General features: G+C 36.5%; 1 protein-coding gene across 5 annotated transcripts in view; it reads left to right on the top strand.

The window, feature by feature from the left end:
• Positions 1–1,125: 1,125 nt before the first annotated feature.
• The window catches only part of LOC100891869 (coiled-coil domain-containing protein CG32809), a 62,054-nt gene continuing 35,617 nt past the window's right edge, over positions 1,126–27,562 (top strand). For 2 of the 5 annotated variants that reach the window (XM_030990585.1, XM_030990583.1), the window contains exons 1-3: positions 6,735–7,407; positions 21,478–21,668; positions 22,142–22,243. In XM_030990585.1, coding sequence (XP_030846445.1) covers positions 22,181–22,243 — 63 coding nt within the window. In that variant the 5' untranslated portion in view covers positions 6,735–7,407; positions 21,478–21,668; positions 22,142–22,180. Of the gene's footprint in view, positions 1,226–6,728; positions 7,408–21,477; positions 21,669–22,141; positions 22,244–27,562 lie in introns of those variants that run through there. The other 3 variants (XM_030990584.1, XM_030990586.1, XM_030990587.1) reach the window with 3 other exon arrangements.

Here is a 27,562-nt window from a genome sequence, read left to right as displayed (position 1 = left end):
TACTGGAATGGCTAGGAAGCAAATGTGTTGGATATGGATTTTAATTAACCCTTGCAGTGCTGGTTTACAGCAAAGTGATGACAGATCAATATATATCTCATGAACTTTCCATTATAGAACAGGTCCTGTAGAGTTGCCTTGGGGTACAGTAAGGAGACTCTTCCTCAGACAACGTACATAAGGCCATTTCATGACAGCCAGCATAGACACTAAAATAACCTCATATGAGATTTACTCAACTTTGTTGTTTTTAAGTAAAATATGTTTACACAATTGGGCACTCAAGCTTAATTCCACTAAAAAGTAACAAACATTTCTTTTGAAATTAAAGGAAGTAGAAATCATGGTGTTTTCCTCCATTTTACAAATAAAAAAATAAAAACAGGAAGAGCTGAAGGTCCAATATACAGCTGAGATAAGTTACAGACATGGGTTTTACACCTTTAAATCTGTCTTTATCTCTGTTGAGGTGTGAAGCCTCACTAATCCCTTGAGCTCCCCCTTAGTACAAAGGTCACTGAACTGTTAACTGGATTGGCAACAATACAGTATCAAGGACATTAGGGTGATTAAGTCTGGAGAGCTGTGTTATACTCTTTTCACACTGGTTTTGCTTAACCCCGTACTTTGCTTAGCCCCGTACTATCCTTAACCCCGGACTATTTTTTTGGCTTTTCACACTCGCTGTTTTTAGTCCCGTACTAGCGCCTATTCCGGAATAAGAAAATTCCCGCTGTTCTCACTGCATTTCGTTAACCCCGGATATCGTGTATGTTATGATAGGACATACTTCGCATCTGGCCAGCTGCGATACGCTCCATTGCGTAGTACCGGACTATTTTTCGTTTCTGTTCTCATTCATTTGCTTAGCACCGCAATTGCGGGGTTAGCAGGAGTTAGCACCACAATTGCGGAGTTAGCCCTGCTATTTTGCAGGGTTAGTTAACCCCGTACTATAGGTGGGGTTAGCCAACTTTAGCCCACTTTGGTAAAAACCAGTCTGAACAGAAAGTGGAATAGGCTTAACCCCGTACTATAGGTGGGGCTAAGACCCCCCTTAACCCCACCTATAGTACGGGGTTAAGCAAAATATTGCCAGTGTGAAAACAGTATTAGTATACACGTCGGATGCTTCATGGTGTTGTGCACATGGTGATGTCCATTGCACCTTATTACATTACTGGTAGCTGAATGGGCCTGAACACGTAGATCCAACATTTTTAATGTAAGTTAAAATTTTATTAACGAATCATATTTAAGTGAAATAATGTAGTAGGATAATTAATAGTGGTGAAGAATATCTATCTACAGTATTATACATGTTTGTGTATGAAATCAGTAGTTCTTTTTCAACTGTCAATCAAGAGCCAGATGAACGAGTATTGTACTTTTACTAACAGTCACCACCCTCCTGTCTTTCAATAGACTATATTTAATTTTTAATTGATTTAATGGATCCCCCTCAATACCCTTCCTGTATCAACTAATTACATCCTTTCATTAATGATAACCACAATGACTTATATAATGTGTAATTATATGATGCGTTCCGTTCTGCCTTCCCAAATGTGTTATAAGAAATTATGTTACATGTAGTACTCTTTAAGAAAAAATGCAAAAGACGTGACCATAATTAAACCTTAGATTTTCGGTTGTTATTAATATCTTTGAATGACTGCAAACAACTGCAAGTTAAATTTCAATTTTTCCAGATTTGTGTACAATAAACTTGTTTAATTGCATCATGACAAGATAATAATCAAATTTTAGTCATCAGATGTCATTCTCTTAATTCTTGTGATTTACTCTGATGGGTGTAAGATTAAAAGCTCCAGTATGCCTTATTCAGTTTTGAAAGCACAACAATGACTATAAAAGTATCCTGTTTAAAGTCATTTATTTTGGAGAGTGGCACGTATGTCCCCTATAGAAGACTGAGGAAGAATCAATACATATTGCGTCACTGCAGGATGTTTATTTCATGCGGCTTTAAAGGCTTCAAGGAAAACTGAATGGTGACTTCGATCATAGACAGCAAGAAAATACACAATTTCACCAAATCATTTGACATTGCCCATCACTGTGTACCGTATTAGACTTCTCGAAAGGGCCAATCACGAATCATGATATCAAAGATATTAATTACAAGAACAATAAATTGATTTAACAATAACAATAAATTGATTCATGAACAAAAGTTATTGGATCCTTAATAGAAAATCAATGCTATAAGCTACTACAAGACAAGCTACAAGTACACTTACATATGCATATTATCATACCTTTCCTGCATAGGCCAGTTTTATAGATACGGTACAGTAGAATTATATGTTGTTGTGATATGGGACTAGCTCTTGAAGAAGTCAAATGTTATTTTCTGCATATTCAGTGATTTACTTGGTTGGTAGGCAGTTTCCTTGTGACCTCGTTCTTGAAGCAAGGTGAACTGATATCTTCCTTGAACTTTGTCTGTTCAAAGCCATAAGGGCATTAACATATATCACTTAGCTTGGGGGGTCAACACCCTTTTTCCTCTGAACAGATGACTTATTGGTCACTATGGAGTACCTTTGTGTTTGTAATGTAATGAGGTCATTTTGGTGAATGAGTGAGTGGTCAGTTAATGAGTGACCAATTAGGTTGACTCACATAAGGTCATGAGTGGTAAACACTTTGTTGTGAATAAACAAGGGTTCTTCTCAATGCCATTGGATACTTGGAAGGTAAGCCGTTGGCAAGAAAGACCAGGATGAGTTGAAGAAGAAAGCGCGTCATCTCTACACTCACTTGGCAACACCTTTGTACTTTGGTATATATACATGGACAAGAGATGTACTTTTGAACAAAAATATTTTTAGAGTTAATATCTTTCTCTGACCACATCTGCACTACATTAAATGTTAACTCTCAGAAACGGTCGATCAATAATTTTTTATAAAACAGTCTTTTTTTATAAATATGAAACATCTGAAATATCTATTCGACTACGACTGCGGTAGAATATACACATTTTATTCATTTTTAATGGATTCTCAAAATTCCCCCTTGTACAAGTTTTTCTTTTCAAATTTTAATAAGAGTCCATTCACATGTGAATAGACAGTTTTGAGAATGTACATTTATATTCTCTGCATTTTTATCACAGTTTTTTTTTCCTTCTGTAAACGACCAAAGAAATGAGAAATATTACGCAAAACATTCTCTGCAACCTTTTTTCCAAGCATTCAAGGTTATCTCGACGGTTTAAAACGTAGAAAACTAATCCAATTTTTTTTGCTCTGGATAACTTTTGTCATCAGAATCTCATTTCCCCAAGAATTTTGATCCATCTTCACCCGGCCACCTTCCCTTGTATGAAAACTAAACCTGTGACTTGTCAGGTTATTGCTTTAGCTCCCAGCGAATACCTCCCTGTTGAAAACGGATACGGTCTCTACAAATTCTCCTCCTTGGAGTTGGGGCCAGGGCGATGGAAAATCCGCAAATCTTCTTATACTGCGGCAACGCTGGGTGAAAAGATATCAAATCTGTTTCAGTTTGGATTCAAATGTAAATATGAGGGATTGACTGTATCCCTTTTTCAGGTCAATGTTCGACAATAGATGGTGTTGATTTCGCATCACGGACCTCCTGAATGAAATTGTTCCCATTTTTCTTTCCCCGATCCCTCCTTCTGCCCCCCTTTCTCTGTGCTCTTTTGTCAGAAGATGTTATACAAAGTAACAGAAATACCTCCCTCAAAGAGAAGTGATATGGGTTTCAGACCAATGGGGTTTCCTTTTTTCTAAAATCTAAAATATGGTATTGTCACCTGAAACCTGTTCTTTGATTATAAATATTAATTTGATATGCCACAATCATTTGTAACCATTGTTTAGAAGCAGTAGGGGTAATAATCATAATTACAAAATTGTTCATTTTGTGGTCTGCAGTTCCCCAAAATGATAACCAGTTTGCACCCCCCCCCCCCCTAGTAAAATAAAAAGTCAAAAGGGCCCCTGAAACAAATTTGTGTGGTTTTCAATTCATTAAAAAAAAATCTATCATTTTTTTTCTTCTATTCTTTCTTTGCCTGTTACAGAAGTCAAATTAGCACCTGGATATGCCACTTTTATCATAAACATATGTGATATATATACAGTAGGCTTGCAGTTACTCCATGTGAGAGAGGGGGAGGATTGGGGAGTCCTGATATACAGATAGAACCTATGCTAAGGGAAAAGTTAATATCCCTTGCATCGGGAGACAGGTGACTTGCAATGCACTCTCCATAGCCTGCAGAACAACGTTTCATATTACATTTTGTACAGCTCAACCATGAATGAACGTTCTCTGCCCGCAGCAGAACAATGTTTAGAATTACATTTTGGGTGCTAGAATGTACTGCAAAGGATCGATTAACGTGATGTACGCTTATTGAATAAAGTTCAGGGACCTGTTTCATAAAATTGTCATCAAGAACAAGTTACAATAACTGTTACAAGCTACTAAAATTGTTGCAATTGATTGGCTGAGTGCAAATTCTATGTCAAATTCTACCATTTGTTATTGAGTTCTACAACTATTTAAAAAAATTATTTCATTTTTATCCAAATAAAAATTAAAATAACTAGAAAGTAAAGGTATTTGTCCAAGGCACTGCTTAGCTAAAGTAAATAAGATTTCATATTTGCTATAAATCAAGCGTGACTGATTTTATGAAATATCTTCGGTAATCTTTGAAGCAGAAAATTGTTCAATATGGAGTATTTATATAAAACATGTGGGAGGCTGTTTGTTTCGTTATACACAAGAAAATTGGTCTAATATGAAAAGCAAATACATGTAGATATGCTAAGTACTGTGTAATAATGGTGTATAAAGGGCAGAAATATGCTCTTGTGGGTGGTCACAGTTTGAGAAGACTCAGGATTGAATTGTGTCAGCAAGAAGCTAGAAGAAAAAAATTTAAAGGCATAATAATGATAATAAAAACAGTGCTTATAAAGCGCTTACCACCGAAGTCTCTAAGCGCTATAACAAACAAAATACATTGATAAACAATTAAATATTAAAAAAACTAAAAAAATAGAAATAAAACTACAAATTACAATACATATGAAACATACATCAATATAAACAGAGTTAGTTAATTATCAAAAGCAATTTTTGAATACCGGAAGATAGGTTTGAAAGTTGCAAGTAATAACGATTAAAGAAGTAATTATAGGAGCCTATTAGCAGTTTATATATAGTTTAGGGAGAAAGGGAAAGTTACTATAGGGAAAGGAAATAATTTTAGCCTTGAAATTTTGTTTGTTGATTAATTGCTGAACCTTATCTTCTCATATAATTTATCATACAGCATCACCAAAATATAAATTCCTATGAAATGGTGTACCATGAAACTACAAAGAATTTACAGACATAAACAATGGCAAGCTCAGTGATATATACATGTATTTCGACAACATATTTTTAAAATATGTTATTTTACCCATAACATTACCAACTGATAACTGAAGTTAAAGCTGCACTACACAACAGAAGAAATTGCTTAAATCAGACCAATTGCAACCAAGATTATCTGGCCTATTAAAAAGGGATACATTGTATGTGTTTGGAAAACATCACATTTCGAATCAAAAAATCTACACATCTTTAGTTGTTTTCTGAGCTTTTTGTTTTTCATATCATTTTGAACTGATTATATTCATAAGACATACATTTCATATCATGTTACTGTAACAGTAGATAGAGTTACACAATACAAAACAGAAAATATTATAGTCATCAGATGATTGCAACAAAGATTATCTGGCCTAAAGGATGTCTCTGCGTGAAAAGGTCATTGAGCGGCTGAGTCTTGGAGCTTATCGACTGCATATTATGATAATTTTGTCAACCTTTAGACTTTGAAATCCGGGTTTTAAAAAATAGGGAAGGAATTCAATGTAAAGCCTGTAACGCATATAGCAAGTTCTATAAAAGTGTGACTATTATTAAGATTATTATTATACACTTTGAGCTGGCAGTGCATATAGGGCATGTTTAATTGAAGCATGTAAAGCAGCCTGTGCTTAATTTTATGAAAAACAATATATCTCACAAATATGTCTGCATCTCTGATAAGTGAAGTGCTTAGACTAATAAAAGTGTACACTAAATATTGGCTTATAGTATACAATAAATGATGGATTAAAAAAATTATGAGGCTGAATAATTTTCCTTTTCATCTCAAGGATCTGTCTTGCCATATTTGTTGGGGCAAGGAGATGGCACTTGGTTGGTGAAAACATGCTACATAGTAGGTCCATGGTGAGAGGGATAGTGGAGTCTCCTTTTGTTTTGTATTCTTTGAAGAGAACTATTAGTCATTGGGGGTAGAGAGGCTGTCCTTGAAGTACTTACTAGACTTTGAATACCTACATGCAATGACATGAGATCAGGCAGACTGGGTCATTGTTCCCTTCTTCTATTCAAGTTTACTCAGCCCTTCACTGGCTCAGCCTCTGAAAACAGTAGACCAATCTGTGACGAGTAAACACAGTGAAATCCTTGGTTAGTCTAACACCAGACACATTTATTTCCAGGATTCATATGATTGCAATTCCTACTATTTTGCTTATGGTAGGCAATTTTAAGATTTAATCATGAATTGGCTGAATGGATTTAAATTCTTATTGGTGAATCATATGCGTTTATCAAAGGGGAATGTTTAGAAACGTGGGGATTAAACACAGCATGATTAATCAGGTTTGGAATGTGAGACTAATTTGTGAACATGCACATGTATTAGGAGGTACACAACTCTGTGCCTGCCTGACTCAACCAACCATCCATTGTATCTTCAGGTGTTTATTGGGGTACAAGCTCGCCATTCAAACCCCCCTTGTTTCATTTGTTGATTCTGGACACGCATGCTCCATTACGTTTCCCCCATCGTGTTTCATTCGGCCAGCCGAGTTCAGCGGGGCATGCATGGACGCAACATCCCTCGCAGGCAGGCAGCACATCAAGGATTTCATTTTGTTTTCATCCTCTCGATCGAGCTCTGCGTAACCCGGCGAATTATTCAAAGCTTCGAAGACCTTTGCCTGAATTGGAGGTAAATTTGTAGTGGGAGACGCGACGCTGACGTGGGTGAGATCGGCGAATAGATGTCAATTTCTGCTTTATCTGATAGTGAGAGGTACATGTCTCCAATTTGACTGCGTCGATCGTGTTGGTTATGTGAGATCGAGAGTAACACCGCTTGGACTTATACTGTGGATATATTCACTGGATATAATTATACGCCTGCATTCAATGACATCTGTATGGCAGTTCATTCATTGATTTCTTTATGAGGCTTCATTGAAAGAGTTGTTCTCATCCTGTTATGAATTATTGATCTTATTAATACCAGGAATAGATATATACTTTAAGGTAAGTGGATGTAAATGGTTACCATAGTGTAAGCATTGATATTGTGTAAAATGAATCTGATATATCTTTATATAGTTAATTTCTACATTATATTCTGTTTTCTATTAATCATTTGTATTCTGCACAATAACTCAGATATGTCACATCTTATATTCACATTTGGAGGTACTGTATTGTATTGATGTCAGATTTTTGGTTTTCATAAATAATATAACAAGTTGGATAAATTAATCATGTTTCATGAAGTACCAAAATGTATGAAAATGAAAAAAGGTGAATTCATGATATACAAAAAACATTTGATTGAGCACATGTATGCAAAAAAGCAAATGGAGCATGAAATTGCAACTCCAAGTTATGCAGTTACATTGTATTCAATCAATCAAAGCGCTTGAACCTCTTCCACGGTTAATAATTGTTGTCAATTGGTCATTGACTTGTGGACTTGTACTTTGAATTGTACTTATAATAACGTGAGATAGTACTAGTAATGAAGATTTTATCATAAGTCTGTTCCTCTTCATGCTAACTCCTCCATTGTAAGCACATTCCACCTGTGGTGTATCGTATACTTGAGTGCAAAGTGCTGAAGTATTAATAGTGAATGTGTCATGGTATGGGTTCGTTCACTTGACTCTCAAGCCAGTTCGGCGCTCATGTCTTTTGGCAAGACATATAATCCACATTTGCCACCCTCCACCCAGGTGTTAAATAAATGGATGCCTGACAGGATTTATTCCTTGTAATGCACTGTGCACTGATTACATACAGCTGCCAGAGCTAAAGCCAGTGTAATAATATCCAATCTTCTTTGGAAGTGCATTGGGACTTTATATCATAATGTGATATGCGCTACAAGAACATTTTATTACAATTATTATATATTTTTTAAATATGATCACATTCTCCATAAGAAATTATTAACTTCCGATCAGATAGGCCCACTTACCGATATTTCAACATTGTTTTACAATTTCATTCCTACAGTTGATACATTCACTATGTGCTTCTACACATTTTGACCACCTCGATTTGATCAGATTTTCTTCCATTTTACCATGGAGTTACTAATGCTCCAAGCTTTAGACATTCTTTCACAGAATATACCACTCTTTATCATCTCTTTCTCGCTGTTCAATCATAATGCCTTCCCCTACAGCTAAGAAAGAAATGGGATACCATTCTTCATTTGAGCGCAACATCCTTCCATCATCATCATTCATGTTCATGTAGTAGGGAGTCATATCCTCTAGAGTTCATGTACATGTACATCCAGCCCCCTCTCCTTCCCCCTCTCCCCCTACCCTCTGGCTCTAGCTCTCTTTCTCACTCTCTTTCCCTCTATTTTTTCTCCATCCATCTCTCTCCTGTATGTATGGAATTTCTTAACAGACACGTTAACACTGCTAATGTTACTGTGTCTGTTCAATCTGCCCCCCTTTTTTTTCTCTCTCTCTCTCTCTCTCTCTCTCTCTCTCTCTCTCTCTCTCTCTCTCTCTCTCTCTCTCTCTCTATCTCTCTCTCTCTCTCTCTTTCTTTATCTCTCTCTTTCTTTATCTCTCTCTTTCTTTATCTCTCTCTTTCTTTATCTCTCTCTTTTGCTCTCTCTCCCACTCTTTATCTCTCTCTTTTGCTCTCTCTCCCACTCTCCATTTAATGACTGTGTATTTTGGGAACAAATTTCTTTACAAACACATTAACAATCTCCAAGAATGTTAACATCTCTCATGCATGTTTGCAATCACTTCTCTCTCCCCTCTCTGTTTCTTGCGCCTCTGTATGATTAGGGAGCACATTTCTTTAGGAGCCCATTCCCCATCTCCATTTACTCTTAACACTCTTTGTGCTTGGGAATCACATCTTTTGTGTGACTTTACCCTCCCAAACACCATTATCTTAACACCCTTTGTGTCAGGGAACCCCCGTTAACTGTGCACAAGAATGAGTCAATTCATCAATGGGAGTTTGTGGATAATATTAGAGCACTGTGGGGAGGATATAGTCTCCAAAATCAGACTCTAGTTGACATTTAATCAAAATTCCATCAAGCCTTGAGCCGAGCCTAGCTTCGTTTATCTCTGGTTGTGTCGGGAGCAGCTAGAGTACAGCGCCCATGGTGTCGAGTACACCGTGCAAGTCTGTGTAGGCTTGCAGTTCAGACACGCTGTGAAAGGTGACTGACAGGGGTTGGCGACTGCAGACTAGGGAGGGTAAACACCAGGGCGTATGAACGCACCTGCTTCGCTGATCTGAGTCACTAACGGCTTCATATGTCAATGCCCCCTTCCAATGGATGGATGCATGGTACATCTTGAGCCCCAGTCCGAAACAAGCGAGGGAGCTTTAATGTCTCTGTGAATGACCGCATCTCATAAAGTATAATCCCCTCCACGTTGAAATCCATCCTCCTTCCTCCCTCCCCTCTTGCTTTTGCTCTCAGGTTTCTCTCTTTCTCTCTCTCTCTCTCTCTCTATCTCTTTCTCTGCCTCCCTCCCTCTCTATGTATCCCCTTCTCTCTCTTTCTCTTGCTCTCTTTCTCTCTTCCCCCCTTTCTCTCTTCCCCCTATTTCTTACTCCCTATTTCTTACTCTGTTTCTCTCTCCCTCCCTTTCTCTCTCCCTCCCTTTCTCTCCTCTCCTTCTTCCCTAATAAATCTTCACTTTACCAGTCTGTTCTTATTCATCCATATGGTATTGGTGTGCAGCACACATACATTTGATTCAATACTATTTTTTAGTTCGTGGTAGCTTTTCACATTCTGTATTGTAAATGTTGGGGATTATTCTTTCTATTCTGAGCACGTTCAGTACTCAGCATGTGCTCAACATTTTCAGCAAATTTTAGTACATTTTACATGTATGATGCATTGTACGCATACACAGTGCACAACACAGTGTAGACTCCATATTTGTTTGAATTCATTAACCAACTTGTGACCAAGAGTCTAAAATGCTGTTGAATTTTTACAACGTTAATTTCTGGGCTATTTCTTGACGAGCTATAATTCATCTTGGCAAGATGGAATGAGCTCGCACTGCAATATGATTTTTCGCGTAAAATCTTTACTTTGAAAATAATTATACACATTTTGTGAACAATGCCAACATAATCATAATCCAAGCCTCTGCATATGTAGTCTTTTCATGAAACTACTTTGAAATCACAACAATAATAATGCAAATAAATCGTAATTATCGAGATCCTATCTGACAAATTTTTGTTTTACGATGGTCAAACAGCATATATTATAAAAATTCTCTATATAAAGATAATCTAATTTTTTTTTTGGATAGCACATAGGCCTCTATCTATCTATCTGTTTGGCCCTCTCCCCTAGAATCCCGTGGATTTTCCACGGGTCCTGCTAGTTCTTTACTATTTATAGAACAGCCGGCTTGTTGCTTGCCAATATATTCAATAATGTACCTAAATGGTATACAGTTCTACATGTAAAATATTCATGTTCATGCACATTTTGTTAGCATGCTGTTGAGTTCTGTATCCTGTCACACAGCTCAGTATAGGCAAATCAGCAACATATGTTTGTCTACAGAGAGACTATGTAAATTATGATTGAATGTTCCCTTGGCTTTCAACGGATGATTTGTATTCGCTCAATTATTTATATGTGATAAAAATACAGCCTGAAACTCAATGTGAAATTGTTTTGTTGGTCCTAAGCCATAATTCATTATTTTTTAGAGAGATAGTGAGATTCCTTCATGGCAATTAATTAACATTTCCACAGCTAAATCACTCTCTGTCTTGACATACATCTGTTTCATTCTTTCAGTGGTAAAAATGCATTATATACTGTAGTCCATGCATAGATTCTGTATATATTCCTCCATTGTTTTCCTTTTATTCATTTTAAAATAGCATCCATGCTGCAGTACATTAATTAAGAGGAATTTTGTCTGCCTTTGTTGATTGCCATTTCCAACAATAACCAAATGATTGGCTTTATTTCAAATTAATTTACCAGAACTAAATTGCTCTCCACTCCTGTATTTTAATTTGATGAGCAAGATGCATAATACCAGCGTCATGTCTAATTGGTTTTATTTGTATTTTGTGACTAGAAACTACTCTTGTTGCAGTAGATAAATTAAAAAGAATATGCATATTGGCCTAGAGGCTGGAGAGCAACAATCAAAATTGAGTATTGTTCTAAGTTAATTCTCTGGAACTTTTATCTTCCTCCAGCAGTCCTACAACAGGCCTACAAAGGGTTTACAGGTTTGCATTTATTTCATTGTTGATTCCCTGTTTTAGCACATTAATTTGGAGGAATGTTCTCTTCATAATGGCCTGCATGTTTGATGCGGCTATTTTTAGAATATAAATTGAGTGATTTGTGTATCCAGTTACCTACATGTAGGCTGGCAAGGTACTCAACTTCTTAAAGTCCTCATCTCTTTCCCTTCTACTTATCCCTAATACCTATTGTCATTTAATCCAGATTATTAGCCAATCCTGTGTAAGAAGATTAAAATGTGAAGCCTTAAATTTGTAACAGGAGGGGTGAGTGGTTACCCTACAATGTAATAGAATGATAGGTGACTACTTGATGCATTTTCAAGCAATTACTCAAGAAAGGGGAACAGTCTGGTGAAATGTTCACATGCTACGCAGCCATGAATTGCTCCCTTCTTGTAGGAATGGATTACTATTGTCTGCTTTAAACATTCCTACATTTAATACAGTTTGAGAGCAGCTTTAAAAGTTACAGTTTTTGACAAACATTGTCTTCATCTGGACTCCTCTCCCTTTTTTAGTTGTACGACACATGCTCCTACAACAATTGCTCCTTGGGACCGATAATTTCTCGCACTAACTGATTTCCCAACTTCGACCTTGGACCTGACTCTACACCTTATCTGAACTTAAACCTTACTTAATCTAAACCTAATCTAAAACCCAATTTTAACTTTTTAACCCTCACCCAAACCCTATACTTACAACAAAATAAAGCCATGAGCAAATCTGGTTGGATCGATTCAGATCACCCTTTTTTTCTATTTTGTAACTTTGGACCTTTTCCTGTTTTTCACCTACCAGCATTTAAATGTTTGTTTGTGTATTAGTTAGTTTCTTGTTTGTTTGCTTCCCTTTGCTTTACTTTGCTTACCCCTGGTGATAAAGCAAGTTATCTCATAACATACAGTGGTTTATGCTCAGAGACTCCAGTACCAATATTTTATCCTGAACAAGTGAGAAAAGAAGATCTGTAAAAGTTTGAAACTAAGCTGTCTGGGAACTTTTGTGAACAGCAAATCTTTCCTTTCCTTTTTTCAGACACTCCAAGAGACTGTTTTTAATCTGATTATCTAGAAAGTTTAAACTTATAAATCATTCCCGATCTCTTCTCCCTCTTTATTCAACCATTTCTTATCCTTTCTTTTTTTTGACCTTCTCTTTGTTTGCAATAGAGGAGTGTTCTATTAAAGTCCAGTTGTCATCTTTTTTCCCCCCTCTTCACTCTTTGAAAAGAAAATCCTTCTTTTTGGTGCACAGGAATAGCCAAGTATTATTTCAAGCAACCTTTGTACTTCTTGAAGGAGAGTGAGTGTAAGTACAAGCAAAGCTAAATCTGCGGAAAAGCAGTAGTTGTGTGGGAGCCGGGTGACTGATGAAAAAAAATAAGCATTAGCATTTGTTGGCAGCATTTGTCCAGCCGATTAGCCTGTTAGGGAAGGAATTTAGGTTCAATTGGGGAGGCATTTCTGTCCGAGGTTCTCGATTTTGCAGCACCTTGCGACATTTCAGTCTGCCTTGAGACTCAAAACAAGGATGAGAAGAGTTGTGACAGGAGATACTGGAATGTTTGAGATAGTCACCAATGAACCTGCAGCTAAATTTGTTCAGAAGATGCCTCGAAACTTCAAGCTATTTACAAGGATAATAAAAAATGACTAAACTTGAATACGGTGTCTGAAATGGTTGCCTTCAAACAAGTGTATAGCGTATTCAACATCTTGAGTTGTGTATAGCGAGGATGCTGAAATGTTATGGAAAATAGAAGTGGAACTAATCCGCAATCAGGACATCTGTGATGTCTATCTCCTCGCAGGGTGGATTATGTCCATATTGCAGCTTTGTATCACAACGATTCGCAGTATCGCGCAAATTCTCGTTGAAAATGTCTGAAAGTGTGGAGTTGACGGCCTTCGAGCAGGTTTTTCAGAGTAGATTTTATAATTTATCTCTCAGTGGGTATTGATCAACATACTATTGTTCACGTATTCTCTTGAGGGGACAAAAGCATTGTTGTTGATGCCTAATCAAATTGGCAATGCGTTGAATTTGTGCATCACATCAGGACTTTGGAAATGTGAACATAATTAGTTTATGGAGAATGCTGTGGCGTATCCCTACATCATTTAACACTGATGGAACAGCAAGAAGTGGATGTAGTTGTGGATGAAAATCCTCAATTTCTGAATAAGTTGAGATATTGTTAATAATAAGGCGTATTGAATCTTTGAAATGGAAAAGGAAGAAAGATCTTGGTTTTGGAAGATGATTGTGTCATGGAGGCAAAGGAGAATCAGAGGTTAGTCATTAGGTTTTGCACAATATTGTGAAAATATGTCTCTTTTAGCATTGTTTTACACTATAATCTGCAGGTTTGAAAATTGTGCCTAAAAGTAACTGTTGAAAGATTTGACTCTGATTCTTGATTGAATTATGATGCATAATGATGCCCAAAACTGCTTCACATTTAACATTTTGTTATCAAATGTATAGATATGTAAATTATCAATATAGGCCTACAAAATACAAGAAATATTGAAATTACATTTAATGGCAGTATACAGCCATAGTGTTGTTTCATATTGCATACATAGTTATTAATGCTACATGCTGTTCTCACATGAAATATAAGATAACATAGCACATCGTCAAACAATTGTTGCACAGAATGGCTTGTATAGTACAGGTGTACATGTATTCTGGGTCAAGTGGGGGTGGGGTAGGTTGGTAGACGTTTCGCTTTACCCGATGATCAGTCATCAAAACTATGCAAACTGTGGTCATGATCCTTTACAGCCATGCTGTTACCACAAACCTACAACTCTCTTATGACAAACTACTTGTAGTAAATACCCCTTATGACAAACTGATCCAAACCTCACAAGAATTAAGTACTTGAATGCCACAAACAGATAGGTCATTGTGCATCGATCAGCAGGGGAGTTCTTTGGTCTTTTGAACTTAATTTGCCCTTTTGCCACAAATTCTTTCAGCATTTCTAAACAGCTATTTTCGTAATGTGACCAAATTTATATTTTATTTCATTCACCTGTTAAAAAATAATTGTATTTAAATAGTCAGAATGCAAATTGCATAAGTTACGTGTTGTCAGGTAGGTCAAGCCATAATTATAATTTTTTTCCTACCTAGCAACAACTGACAAATTCAATTTGAATTCTGACTATTGAAATATATTTATTCTTAACAGTTGAAGAAGGAGGCGTTTCACAAAGGCATGTACGCATACAATTTGGTACATGTAATACACACACTGTACATTATGAAAATGGCATATATGTTTAATACCATAACATTGGATGTATACATTGTAGGATTAGAATACAGAGATAATAGGAAAACAAAATTGAAAACAGATTTCTACCATAGTTCTTCGAGTGGGAATGATGCTGATTTCTTTATTCATTATAAATGAAAAATGGATTTTACAAAAAATGAGTAGAGTCTGCATCATTATTGCACATTGAATATTGTCTGTTGAGAATCAGAAGGTGTTAACTCTGTATCTACAATGTACATGTAAGTATATATATGTGTAGTAACACCCTTCTGGCTCTTAAAGGGATCCGGTAACTTTGTCTCAGATTCTGACAAAAAATTCTGGATTTAGCTCATGATGCATTGATAATTATAAACCTTTAGATCAGTCAGGAACCCCATGACTTTTACAAGCCGATCGCCTGTCTGATTATCTTGATATTTATGATTGGAATTACAAATTTTGAAAACCGTTCGCCTGACGGTTTTCATAACACTACAGTCTATTGGGGAAAACGAGTATGGTAAAACCGGTCACTCAAAGATTTTTACTTTTTTGAGGCACTTCTTAATCATTTTGAAGCGCAATTTTTTAGAGGTTCAATATTACACCATATCACAGACACTGTTAACACGTAGGGCCGTGTATCTCAGATTTAACATTGTTAAACGATCCCTTTAACAGAGGATATTACATTCGACCTATAGCCCGTTACCGAAACTATATCAATAAATATTATGAAACACTGACCTCATGCATGAACTATTCATGACTCATAAAGGATGTATCATGTACATTTTTGCTGATTACATTAGTAAACATCAGACATACCTTTTGCAATATTTGCACATTATCTCTTTCTTACACAATGTCAGGAAGACTGAGTCAGGGAGTAAAGTAGGTCCTTATTTTATAAGTAAATAGTACATAGTACAGCAGAAAAAAATATATATGCACTGTCTTGTCATTAAAAATGAACCTTTATGGTTATATTGGCAAATTGAGAATGATTCATACTGGTAATCATGTAATATATTCTCTGCTGAAAGCCAGAACTCTCATACTTTTTCATAGAGTTGATTTCCTTCTGTGTCTCAACAGACGATTGCGTATATTTTGGTGGAAATGAGTATTATACGGGTGTATCTCAGTTGAAAGCTAGAAGGGCATTAGCTCTGTGTTATACTGTACACTATACAGTATACAGGTAGTCTTTCCTTTTGGATATACATGTATGATACAACAACTTTCAAACCATTATTACAACCGTCCTGATAAAACTCTTTCATATTATATACAAGGTCTTTATGTTGTTTTTGCAAGTACTCAATCATAGATAATAGACCCTCGACATAGCTGCATTTTTTTACATGTTTGCCACAGAAAGGGCCATGAAAAGTCAAATTTGGAGGCAAAAGAGGAACAAAGGAGAATCTTCTAGATCCCTTTTAGCACCTTCGCTAGAAGGAGGAAGTCTCCTGTGTTATGAGGAGAGGGGTGAACGGACTATTTGCTCCTATACAATTTACAAATTGACAAGTCCATGATTACACTTTAAATAGTCCTTGGCTTGGTCATGGACAGTTATGTTCAAACAAATTCGTAGATTTTGTGTGTTGGAGTTTAATCTGTAACTCATGGAAGGCATAAAGCAGCTATGTGAAGTTGTTGTGGTCTAGTGGAAAGGTCATCGGATTATGAAGCTGAAGGTACTAGGTTCATATCCCTGCCACATCACTAATTTTCTGGTGGCAAAATATTAATCTACATTTGCCACTCTCTACCCAGGTGATGTAAATGGGTACCTGATAGGGAGACATACCTGGACTGTTTGAGCACCTTAGAATGGTACATGTGGCTTGGCTAGAGCCTGGGCACGGGCAGACTGGTCATGGGGAGTTTGCGGGGGGGGGGGGGGGGACTTTCCCATGGGCTGTTCAATATTTTGGTTTGAGGGGAGTCGATTTGTGATCTGATTGCTGGTTGATTTGTACCTTAGGTTGCATGGGCTGGTGGCAACAAATTCCCTAACTGATTTTCAGTTCCAGTCTTCCCCAGACAGAGCCTCGTTAATGATGATTGCAGGGCCCTCATTAATGATGATTGCAGGGCTCTCAGGACTAACTGTATCAATACTGATGTGGCTATACCCTGGGTTAATCTTGTTTTCCCCACACTATTTTTGTTTGTGAATGATTGTCTGCTTTCTTTTGTGACTTAATGTCCTTCTGGATTTTGGTAAACAATTCTAGGTAGTGGCCTATGTTGCAAGATACATTGTATATTGTCTCATACTGTAGTCATTATTAAAAAAAAAACGTTGATGTCACTTGGTGTATACTGTACTCATATACTGTATGCTGTGCTTATTCAAATGACTAGATCCATATTCACAATATGGGCACATTCTTTTTTTTTACACAGGCCTGTAATGACTTGTATGGGCATTTGCTTCAGAAATGAAGACATCTGTTCAGTTTATTCCAAATTTGAGAATATGAACATTTGTCATCAAACCCACTAGACTTCAACAAATCAACAAAACAAACAAGCAATATGAACAAATGACATGCATGAATGTACACTTGAAGCCAGATTGATTTTTAACATGGTAAAAGCTTACCGCTGCTCCTCTTTGGGTAAAGTTGCTCTTCAGCTAGACATTCAATCTTTATTATGCTCTTGATTCTGAAAGATACTTGTGATTTGCCAATTTGGCGCACATATTTGCAATAATAGTCATACCTTGACGTCACTGTCTGCTCTTCTTTCAGTAAATAGTAGCATATGGTATAGTGTATATGTACAAGTACATACTGGTAAATGATTTCTGATAATGTTCAACTCATTCTCTAGTATTTTTATTCTATTCCATGTTTACCTGTGAATTATCTGTATGAAATGTTTCTCTCTGCTTCTCATTTTGGTGTCATTTTTCAATATTTCTGTTAGTTTATAGATCTTTTTATTGGCTTGCTGTCATCTATTCATCTAAATATCTTGTTTTACATTTCTCAATCCCTTTTAACATCTCTGACTCACTCTCTATCAAGTCTTATCTGTGTCTTCCTCTTCTCTCTAAATCTTCTTTATCTCTCCTCGTCTTTCTTTCCCACTCCCTTTCTCCTTCATTCCCCACACCTCTCTCTATCTCATTCCCTTTCTCCTCTATTCCCCCTTTCCTCTCTCTCTCTCTCTCTCTCTCTCACTCTCTCTCTCTCTCTCACTCTCTCTCTATCATATCTTGATCTCTCCTCTCCTATCTTGATATCTCCTTCCTCCCTCTCTCTGTCCTCCCTCCCTCTCTCTGTCCTCCCTCTCTCCCTTTCCCCCTCTCTCTCTTTACATGCATCTCACTTTACATGCATCTCACTTTAATTAGTAAGTACATAATATGTATACTCAATCGTGTTTGAACATACCGAGCCACATTGCAGTCTTTGCCTCCCTTTCAAATTTGTATAGTAGGGTCAATTTACCAGTTGTTCAAATACAAGCTAAACTCGCTTCCTACCCCTTTTAAAGGTACTATGTCCCTTTTGCAGCCAACCTCAAATTCTGTAGAACTTTGCAGGAATTATGAATATGTCATGTATGTCCTATCTGTGAAATTTAAACGTTAGCAGTGTCCTCATATTCAAATTATGCAAGGAAACCCGTTTACTTGCTAGACTTCACTGTCAGACACTATTGAGTGACTGACTGGCTTTTTTTCTTCTTTGGTAATAACATACATGAAAAGAATTGTAAACGGTACATGAGCATTTGTCTCCATCAATAACCCACTTCTTGTGATGGCCAAGATTAAACTGATTGAATCTTTGCGCAGCATAAAACATATGACCATTCGGTACAATTGTCTGAAAATCAAGACTATTAATTTTGGGCTCTATAGCACTAAAGTCGATTTGACAACTAATAGTCGTTATTTTCCCACTTGAAGACATTTTCAAGCCCCACCTTTTTTAGGGAAGTTCTAAATTAATATTATCTTTCAAATGCAGTTGGAATTTTACTTATTCATTTTTTTGGCCTGCAAATGGGACATAGTACCTTTAACAAACTAATATAAATACTGCTCATTTTGGTGTACTTTACATACAGACAGTGTAGACCTGTGTAATTTGTATACTGCATGTAGATTCAATGCATTCTTCATTCATTCAATTTCAATAAATGCAAAATTAAAATGGTTAAGTTGCGAAGGCTATGGTGTCAAGGTATAGTGGTTCTCTCACTTGACTCACGAGCCAAGGGTTGAGGGTTCCAATCCCAAAGCATTAGTCCACATTTGCTACTCTCCACCCAGGTGTAAATGGTGCCTAGCAAATGCTGGGGGTAATATTAAGTGGAGGACCATCCAGAAGAACAGCACTGATGCTGATGAGGCTTCCCTGCGTAAAACAAAATTATCATTGTTATTAGATGTACATGTATTTTGAATTCATGTAGATATTCATGTAGGATATGGAACTTTTTTATTTGTATCATCAACTATACATCAGGTTGCAAGTTTATAAAGGTTTTATTAGCAATAAATTTACAAATTATACCTCAATGATATCTCGATGTAATACCCAATATTCTAAATCATACAAACATGATCTAATGCATATTTTCTAGCTCCATGTGTATAATGCACTTTGATCAAGACAACAATGTCCTGATCAAACTTCAAAATTATGGTGAAATATCTCCATGGTTAAAATGCTTTCAAGTGCATTTCAAAGTTCAATCATTACAATAGGTACTCACAGTCAAGGACTGCTATATTTCCTGCATCCCCATTTTGATTTTCAAGGCAAAGAATTGAAATGCCATCACGTCTCATGCATTTCCACCCCGCCCCTCCCTTCCTCCATCTAGTCTACAGGCATACGGGTAGACATTCAGACGCTATTTGGAGAATTCAACAAAATGTCATCATGTCATGAGCCAAAAACTTGTTGCCTGTTTGTATCAGTTGCTGAAATATGTTGGACTCTATTTTATGCTTGAAAGAAAATTAAAATTACAAAACAACTGTATATGCATATAGTGCCTCAAGCCTTGCCTTATCAATCTTTTGTAAGGAGTAACTTCACTCCATGTAGTCTTCGGTATTGGTATATCAGACCCTATGGCAGGTATTGTATTTATGAGGGTTTGGGCCCTTACCTGTTTTTATTAAAATGCATGTAGGCCCCGACTACTTAAAACATGGAAAATCTTTATGGATTTGTTGTCCTAAAAGTGAGACCCCCCCCCCCCCCCCCCCCCCCCGGTATATCTGTGTATGTATTACATTTTTATTTTTGTATAACCCGGTAGGTCTTTTCCCCCTTTTTTTGTAGTTGTTGCCAGAACTCTTTTGCATATTTCCATTGTTATATTCAATATTGCTCTCTGCTTTTGGTGAATTTTTTATTGTACGGGCCTACACCCCCCCCCCCCCCCCCCCCCCCATCTTGTAACCAGGACTGGGTGAATATGAAATTAGCACCCATATATTGGGCATGCATGAAGACTCACTTTAGCACTATGCTTATAGAGGTTAAACCATGAATTACATGTAAGATAAAACTTGTTCATACTCCAGGCCTAAGTGATTGTAAGAAGGTATTTTTTTTACATGCTTATTCCCACCCCCACTCCAACCTCTCGTACAACAAGGGTGGGGAGAATACGGAGCAAAAAAAAAATCCAAGTCAGATGCTTTGTTATGGTAGTATTACCTTTCCACCGAGCCAGCACCGCTCTTAGTGAATAGAACTGTCATCAAGCGGGCAGAAACTTTCCCACCGTTCTTCCTTTGCAGGAGGAAAGCTGTGAAAATGCCCCCCATTCGAGTATGTGGGTCATCTGCGAGCAACGTCCTGCTCAGAATGTATAGCATCCTTGTGCAAATTGAGTCTGTTAAAGCCAGGGCTATGACATTTCACTATAATTTTCTGCCGAATGTACAGACAACATATGTAACGAGCTTAATGTACTGTATGTAGGAACATCTTGTACGTTCAATGCCAGAAGGGTTTAAAAGTCTGTGTCAAAGTATATGAGATAATGCCCTTCTCGCTCTCAACAAGCATTTTTATCTATGTCTTTGGTGAAACTGATTGAATTTGTTATGTTAGGTATTCATGTGCCTAATCATGTCATAAACTACAAAGGAATCACAATCGACTGTAATCCATGTTTCCAAATCATTTACTTGATAGTACAGTATAATTTGGAATACAAGGCAAATGTATGTCATTGAGGAATTAGATGGCGTCCCTCAAATTGAGTGTTTGTTACAAACTTTTGACTAAAAAATTGTGAGGAAAGAGGGCCAACAATTACAATATACATTGTAAACTCTTTAATGTAGAATATCAAACATAAATGAAGATGTAATGAGGACTCATTAACAATTAACACAGAAAAACAAACAAAAGTAAGTTGCTTGTCATTCTACAATGCACTCTTATATTGATTCCTGAGTTCAGTTGATTAGTGTTTAATGTTACGAATGATTCTTAAAATTTTTATTTATTTTCTTCTCTTCCCGTTCACAGGAAAGAAAGGAGGAGGGTTACGAGTAAGTCAGGAGTATAACAGCCAATCGTCTCTCTCGGGTGATTCAGACAGCCTAGCTGGTGGTGCTGTGAGAAGAAGAGATAACCGGAGAGATAACTTCAACAAGAGACACACGCTTGTAGGAGTGGAGAATGCAGAAGACTTAGAGAATCTTGCGTTACTACAACATGTAAGTGTTAAGTTTAAACATGAAGATAAGAAGTGATCTCCATGGTTTAAAGTTTACTTTTATGAGTCTAAATATGATAAGTTTAATTTTTAATATTAATTTTTAAAAAGGTATATTAAAATTAGCATACCGGTACATATTACAGTACTAATGTTGAATACATTGACAATAATAAGAAGAAATAAATATAGGTATTTTTATTGCACGATCTACTTTTCTGAGGTGCAAAATGAAAGGTAGATACATGTAAGAAATGAGACTCTGAATAAGTGCCATTTTCTCATGTCGAACATTGTAAAAAAAGGAGTTAGGATGTTAACTTGGATTTGAAGCAATTTTACAAGGTTCTTTTCCATTTTGATCACTATTTGTACGATTAGAAAATAAGAAGGAAAGGGCTTTTAAGGTGAAAAGAATTAAAATTGACTGGTTGAGACACTAAAGAGTGATTTTTTTTCCCCTTCAATTTACAGAATCGTTCTCCGAACAAAGTGAAAGAGAACCCGCTAGTCATGGAATATTTAAAGAGGAAATATCCTGAACACTCGGACAGGATCCAAGGTCGTGCTGCAGAGGTAACGTGACACTAAATCTCTTTATCAGAAGATTTCCGCTCTGGGGCATTGCTAGAGTGGATTGTTGGGGGCTACCCTCCACCCCACCCCCCCCCCCCCCCCATTAAAATTTTCTGTCTGAAAAGTTAGTATCTTCAAAATCCATGATGGTAAATTGGAGAACCTTCTTTTTCTTGATGCAAAATTATTTGTAAATTTTGGTCACACACCCTGCCTCTATTCATAATAATCTAGCAATGCCTTTGGCTCCAACTGATTTCATTCGTTAAATCCCCATTTCCATATATCTCTTTATGTCTTTCTCTTTCTCTCTTTCTCTATATATGTATGAAGTTTGATCATATAACCAGCATTTGTCTCGTAAGTGTTAAACAGGTAGAGGGAAATCTAGGGAGGGAAAATAGACGTAACATCCTCATTTTACAAACACTTGATACAAATGCAAAGATTCAGTAATTTACTATTGAATCATGATGAGATCAAGAAAAGAATTGAGGCTTCTAGATGTTAAAGCTTGGTACCAAATGTTCATTTGTCAGTTTCTATAAAGAGAGAGCGCTAAATTCACCTTCAAATTCATGCCACAACCCACACAAGTGCAGTGTACTTGGAGGAACGACCTTCCTCTCTAGTCCAAAACCTTACAAATTTAAGTTGAAAAATTGGAACAGACGGTAATTGCAAGCCCTAGAAATTACTAATCCAACTGAAGATAAAGTTATAGATATCATAGATGAAGAAAATTCCATCAGTTTAAAGGATTTTTTTTTGTGTTTCAGCATTTTTAGGCTCTTTTGTTGAGGACGGGTTGTATGACACACATGTAATTTGTTCTCATTGGAATTCATGTCGTGGGACGAGCGCATCAATTCCCTCATCGTAATGAAAATGGAAGCATTGCCCGCAGCTATACTGCCTTAATGGGGCAAGAGGACAATGGGGATGAATTTTATTTCTCAAAATACCACTCGTCAAATTGAGTTAAGTTGATCTTAAAATGATTCCAGCAGTTTCCTACCCCAGGTATGTACGCTGTATAAGAGTGTACATGCACTTTGATGGGTCCACGTGAAGAGGAATTTTGATGATGCATTATGATTTCAAAGCATATGATTACCGGTAAACGTGATTCAGTATTGCTTCCAAATCAACCTCTTTACAGTGATCCAGTTCGCTTTTTGCCTCCGGGCACAGGTGATGCCAAATACTTAATTTAATAATAATAATAATTTACAAGAATTGCGCTCTATTCTATTTTCTTTGGAAGAACTAGGTTATTGAGAATCAAGATGTGTCTTTTGCACACATGTTCCCATGAGCCTGTTTTGTGATGTAGCTGATAGTTGATATTTCTGCCTTGCGACACACTTTACAAGTACAAGAACGGAATATTATAGTACGATACTGCATGTAGCGATAATTAGTTTCTCCCATGAGTGATGGATGAATAGTTAAATTTGTAATTTTTAAATGTTATCTAATTCTGCTGAGAATGGAGAAAAAGGGTCCAAGAAATCATGGAGATTTAAAGAAAAGATACATAGAAAAGGCCAAATATGTTTGATTCTACTTGTAGCTAAGAAGCTAGGAATAATAGGAATTTTATTCATGTTGCAATAAAAACTAATATCATAATGATCATCATAGCAAAAGGAGTAGTTCCTTAGGAATAATATACATTTGTCACCACGTCTTCCTAATTCTCATCACTATTTGGAGTCATTTTTCAACATCCATTTGAAAGATTGACTGATTCCTTTAAAGGGGAAGTCCACCCTGATATTAAGTTAGTTTCAATAGAAGCAGAAATATGAGAGAAACAGATCAGTGAGAGTTTGAGCAAAAAATCTGATGAAAAATAAGAAAGTTATGAAATTTTTGAAGTTGTGATAAATCAAAAAAAAATGGCAACTAGCTCTGTGACATATCTTGCGAACTCTTCTCCAGTTTCTGCTTCTATCAAAACCTACTTAATATCAGGGTGGACTTCCCCTTTAAGCTAGAATATCATCTTCTTGAATGACAAGTTGTTGACAGATGAGCCAGCTGGGAACGAAGGAAAAAGAATAATTTCAGATGAAGGGAGGAAATATTTTCCCATGTCTATCGATCCCTCAGGATCGCTACAATCAACATTTGAAGTTTGTTGCACAAGCTTCATCCCCTAGGTAGCTTCCTTGTCAGACAAGATTTTGCCATGTGATGTTGAATAAACAAAATGACATATGAATCATTTTATGATTATCGACAAAAATTTGGCTACTTGTTATATTTGTCACCATCAATGATATGTCGTTGAATGTTCAGAACCAATTTCAGAAAAAATATACATGTATAAAATTGTGAAGAAACTTGATTTTTTTAAATACATGTAAAAGAAAGTACAGGAGATGGTTATTGTCTTTGTTGAAGTGCATGTATGAATAAGACAAATAATTATAATCAGCTTTTAATACCACAATTGATGTTTTTGGAGGTATCTTTCTTGGTAAAGGTATGTTAGGCCTATTGGTACATGATTTTTACAAATATATGCATGTAAGAAAGCATTCCCGAAATACAAAACAATAACACAACTAGACATATAATACTTGTTTGGAACAAGTATAGGTGGGCTGGTCAACTTAAATTTGAGACAAAATAGAGCAAAAATAACTGAAGCAAGATACTGCTTAAAAATTCTTAAAAAACAATATCATGTAGTTTCATGACGTGAACGAAATTCACCTACTATAGGGATAACGGAAATTATGAAATGTTTGACATGAGGCCTTTAATCGAGATTTTCACTATGATGACGTCATCAAAATAAAAAATAGTTATTACTGCGCTTGTAGAGAATTGTCTTAGCTACAACATATCGAAATTTTGAAGAAAATTGATCAATATTTACAGAGATACAATCAATTTTACATATTGCTGACGTAATAATATGCAAATTCGTATTTTGAGTTCCAAGGCCATTGTGATGATGTCACGATACACTTAATGGCCAAATGAGACATGAAATCATATCTCCGACTCATACTCTATCAGAATATGAAAAAAAATTGAGGATCTCGGTGCATTTCAAAGAGCTATAATGGATTTTGTATAGGCATGTTTTTGCCCATATATGCTATGTATTATAAGAGCTCGCGCGCACGGACATTTATCTTGAATGGACGCTCATCTTAATATTAATAGTCATAAAGAGATGAACATAGTATTAAATTGTTTAAACAAATATGGAATTTATCATGAAAGAAAAAAATGGCGATTCTGCGTTGTGTAATGGTGTTACGCGCGAAAACACGCACGCATGTGCGTGTGCGCGATTTTTTTATAAAATGCTTAAAATGACCTGAAACGTATGCAAAATAAATTAAAGACGATTTTGAGCATTTTAAAATTTTGCGCGCGCACTGACGCGCGGACGTACGCGCACGCGCGCGTTTTTTGTCCTGAAATTGTCCGGACTGATATTGACCTTGATCATGATAAATATGAATGAGAAATGACGTACCGTTATGAAAAGATGATCATGAGTAAATTTTCAGAAAATTTCACAAAATGGCACCTAGATGACGTCATCAGTCAAGGTCAAGGTTGAAAAGTTTGCTGTGTTTTGTTCATATGCCTATACATATGTGTGTCAAATTTCAAGGTATTTGATTGAACCATTTTCAAATTATCTTGAACACAAAAAAGTGGGTAGAAATAAGAAAAATAAATAAATAAATAAATAAATAATAAATAAAGGCGATTTTAACAAAAATATAAGGTGGTCTGTATTAGATACAGCCCACCTGAATATATGTTTTAAAAAAGAAGAAAAAAATACATATTACATATGTTTGTTGTTGTTGCATATTTGTCATTTATCATTTCACTAGTTACCTATGCATGCCTGATTTCAGAAGCATTTTCAAATGCATCTGTTATTTGTGCTCCACTAATAATTTCTTCATTCAAATATGAAGTTATAGATTAGAACTTAGACCTACACAATGTACATGTACAATTGTACATGTTTGTGTGTAGCATTGTTAGGATCCAGTCATGACAATTTACATACAATGTAGAATAAGCATCCATTCTAAAGGCCCGGTCTCACCGCCAGAACTTTGCTGGAGCGTTCCTTGAGCGATGAAAAAAATTCATCACCGCTCGTAACCGTTCACCACCGTTTAATAGAAGTTGGCCCCCGTTAAGGCAACGCCGTATACGCTCGGCCACCGCTGATGGCCCCTCCTACCGCTCCGAAAGTTTTGAGCTGCACAAAATATTGCGAGCGGTGAGGAGCGGGCAATTTTCCGCTCCGGCAAAGTTCACCACAGCTTCAACAACGCCCAGTCAAAGTTTGGCACCGCTAGACGCAAGTTCGTGGACGCTTTGGTCCGCTAGGCCAACGCAGAAATCTTGAACGCTGGACCGACGCTCCAGCAAAGTTCTGGTGGTGAGACCGGGCCTTTAGATTCTTCCATTATAATGAGTTTGTTTTCATAACTATTATTTTCTCAGTCGAAAGGAATGCTGTAAAAGCAGAAAAATACCATTAGTAGAGAAAACACCTATTACCATTCCTCTTTGAATTCTTTCCAAGTTTGAAGGGGGAAAAAAGAAGATTTTGTGGCTCAAACCATGATCATTCTATAATTGTTTGATTCACGCAGTGACCGCAAAACCACCAGGTCTGTGTTTTTATCCCCTCCTAAGTGCGGGACAAGGCACCCCTTGTCAAATGCAGAAAACATGTGGTTTAAGATATTGAAAAATTGGTTTTGTCTGGGGCGACATAAGGCACCAGTGACTAGAACTCCCCCTTCAAATTGGCAGTACAATGGAGGTTTTCTTGCTTTGTCGCTCACAATTTTGCTGGAAAAAGGGATTGGGAGACAACTAATTTTCAAAGCCCTCATGAATATTTTTCCTATTTGAATTTGTCTTGGGGTTATGGAGGAGTCGGCTAAGGTATTTCTGCAGTGGGGTGTGTAATTTGATTTTTTTTTTGTTCGTAGTTGAAAATGAATGGTGAATCGCACAAAGAGCTTTTGTTCATCTGTTTTGAAGGGACAAATTACATTAGAATGTAGAGGTGTCGTGCATTATAACAATATCCAATATTATTATTATTATAAAATTAAATTCCTGCCACTTTGGTTCATTTCGTCAAACTTAGAGGACAACAGTAGATTAAAGTATGTTTATTTAAATTATGTTTTCAGTTTATTTAATAGCTGATGAAAGAGCGAACTTACATACATGTTACAAAAGAAAAGGAAATTGTGTAATGCTGAAATTCAAATATGCCGGCTGGAATACAAAGTTACAAACCAC

This window comes from Strongylocentrotus purpuratus, unplaced genomic scaffold (genome assembly GCF_000002235.5).
Source record: "Strongylocentrotus purpuratus isolate Spur 01 unplaced genomic scaffold, Spur_5.0 spur5_scaffold_19, whole genome shotgun sequence".
In the NCBI taxonomy this organism is placed as follows: Eukaryota; Metazoa; Echinodermata; class Echinoidea; order Camarodonta; family Strongylocentrotidae; genus Strongylocentrotus; species Strongylocentrotus purpuratus.
Note: the sequence above shows the minus strand (reverse complement) of the source record. Positions and strands in the feature narration are given on the sequence as shown.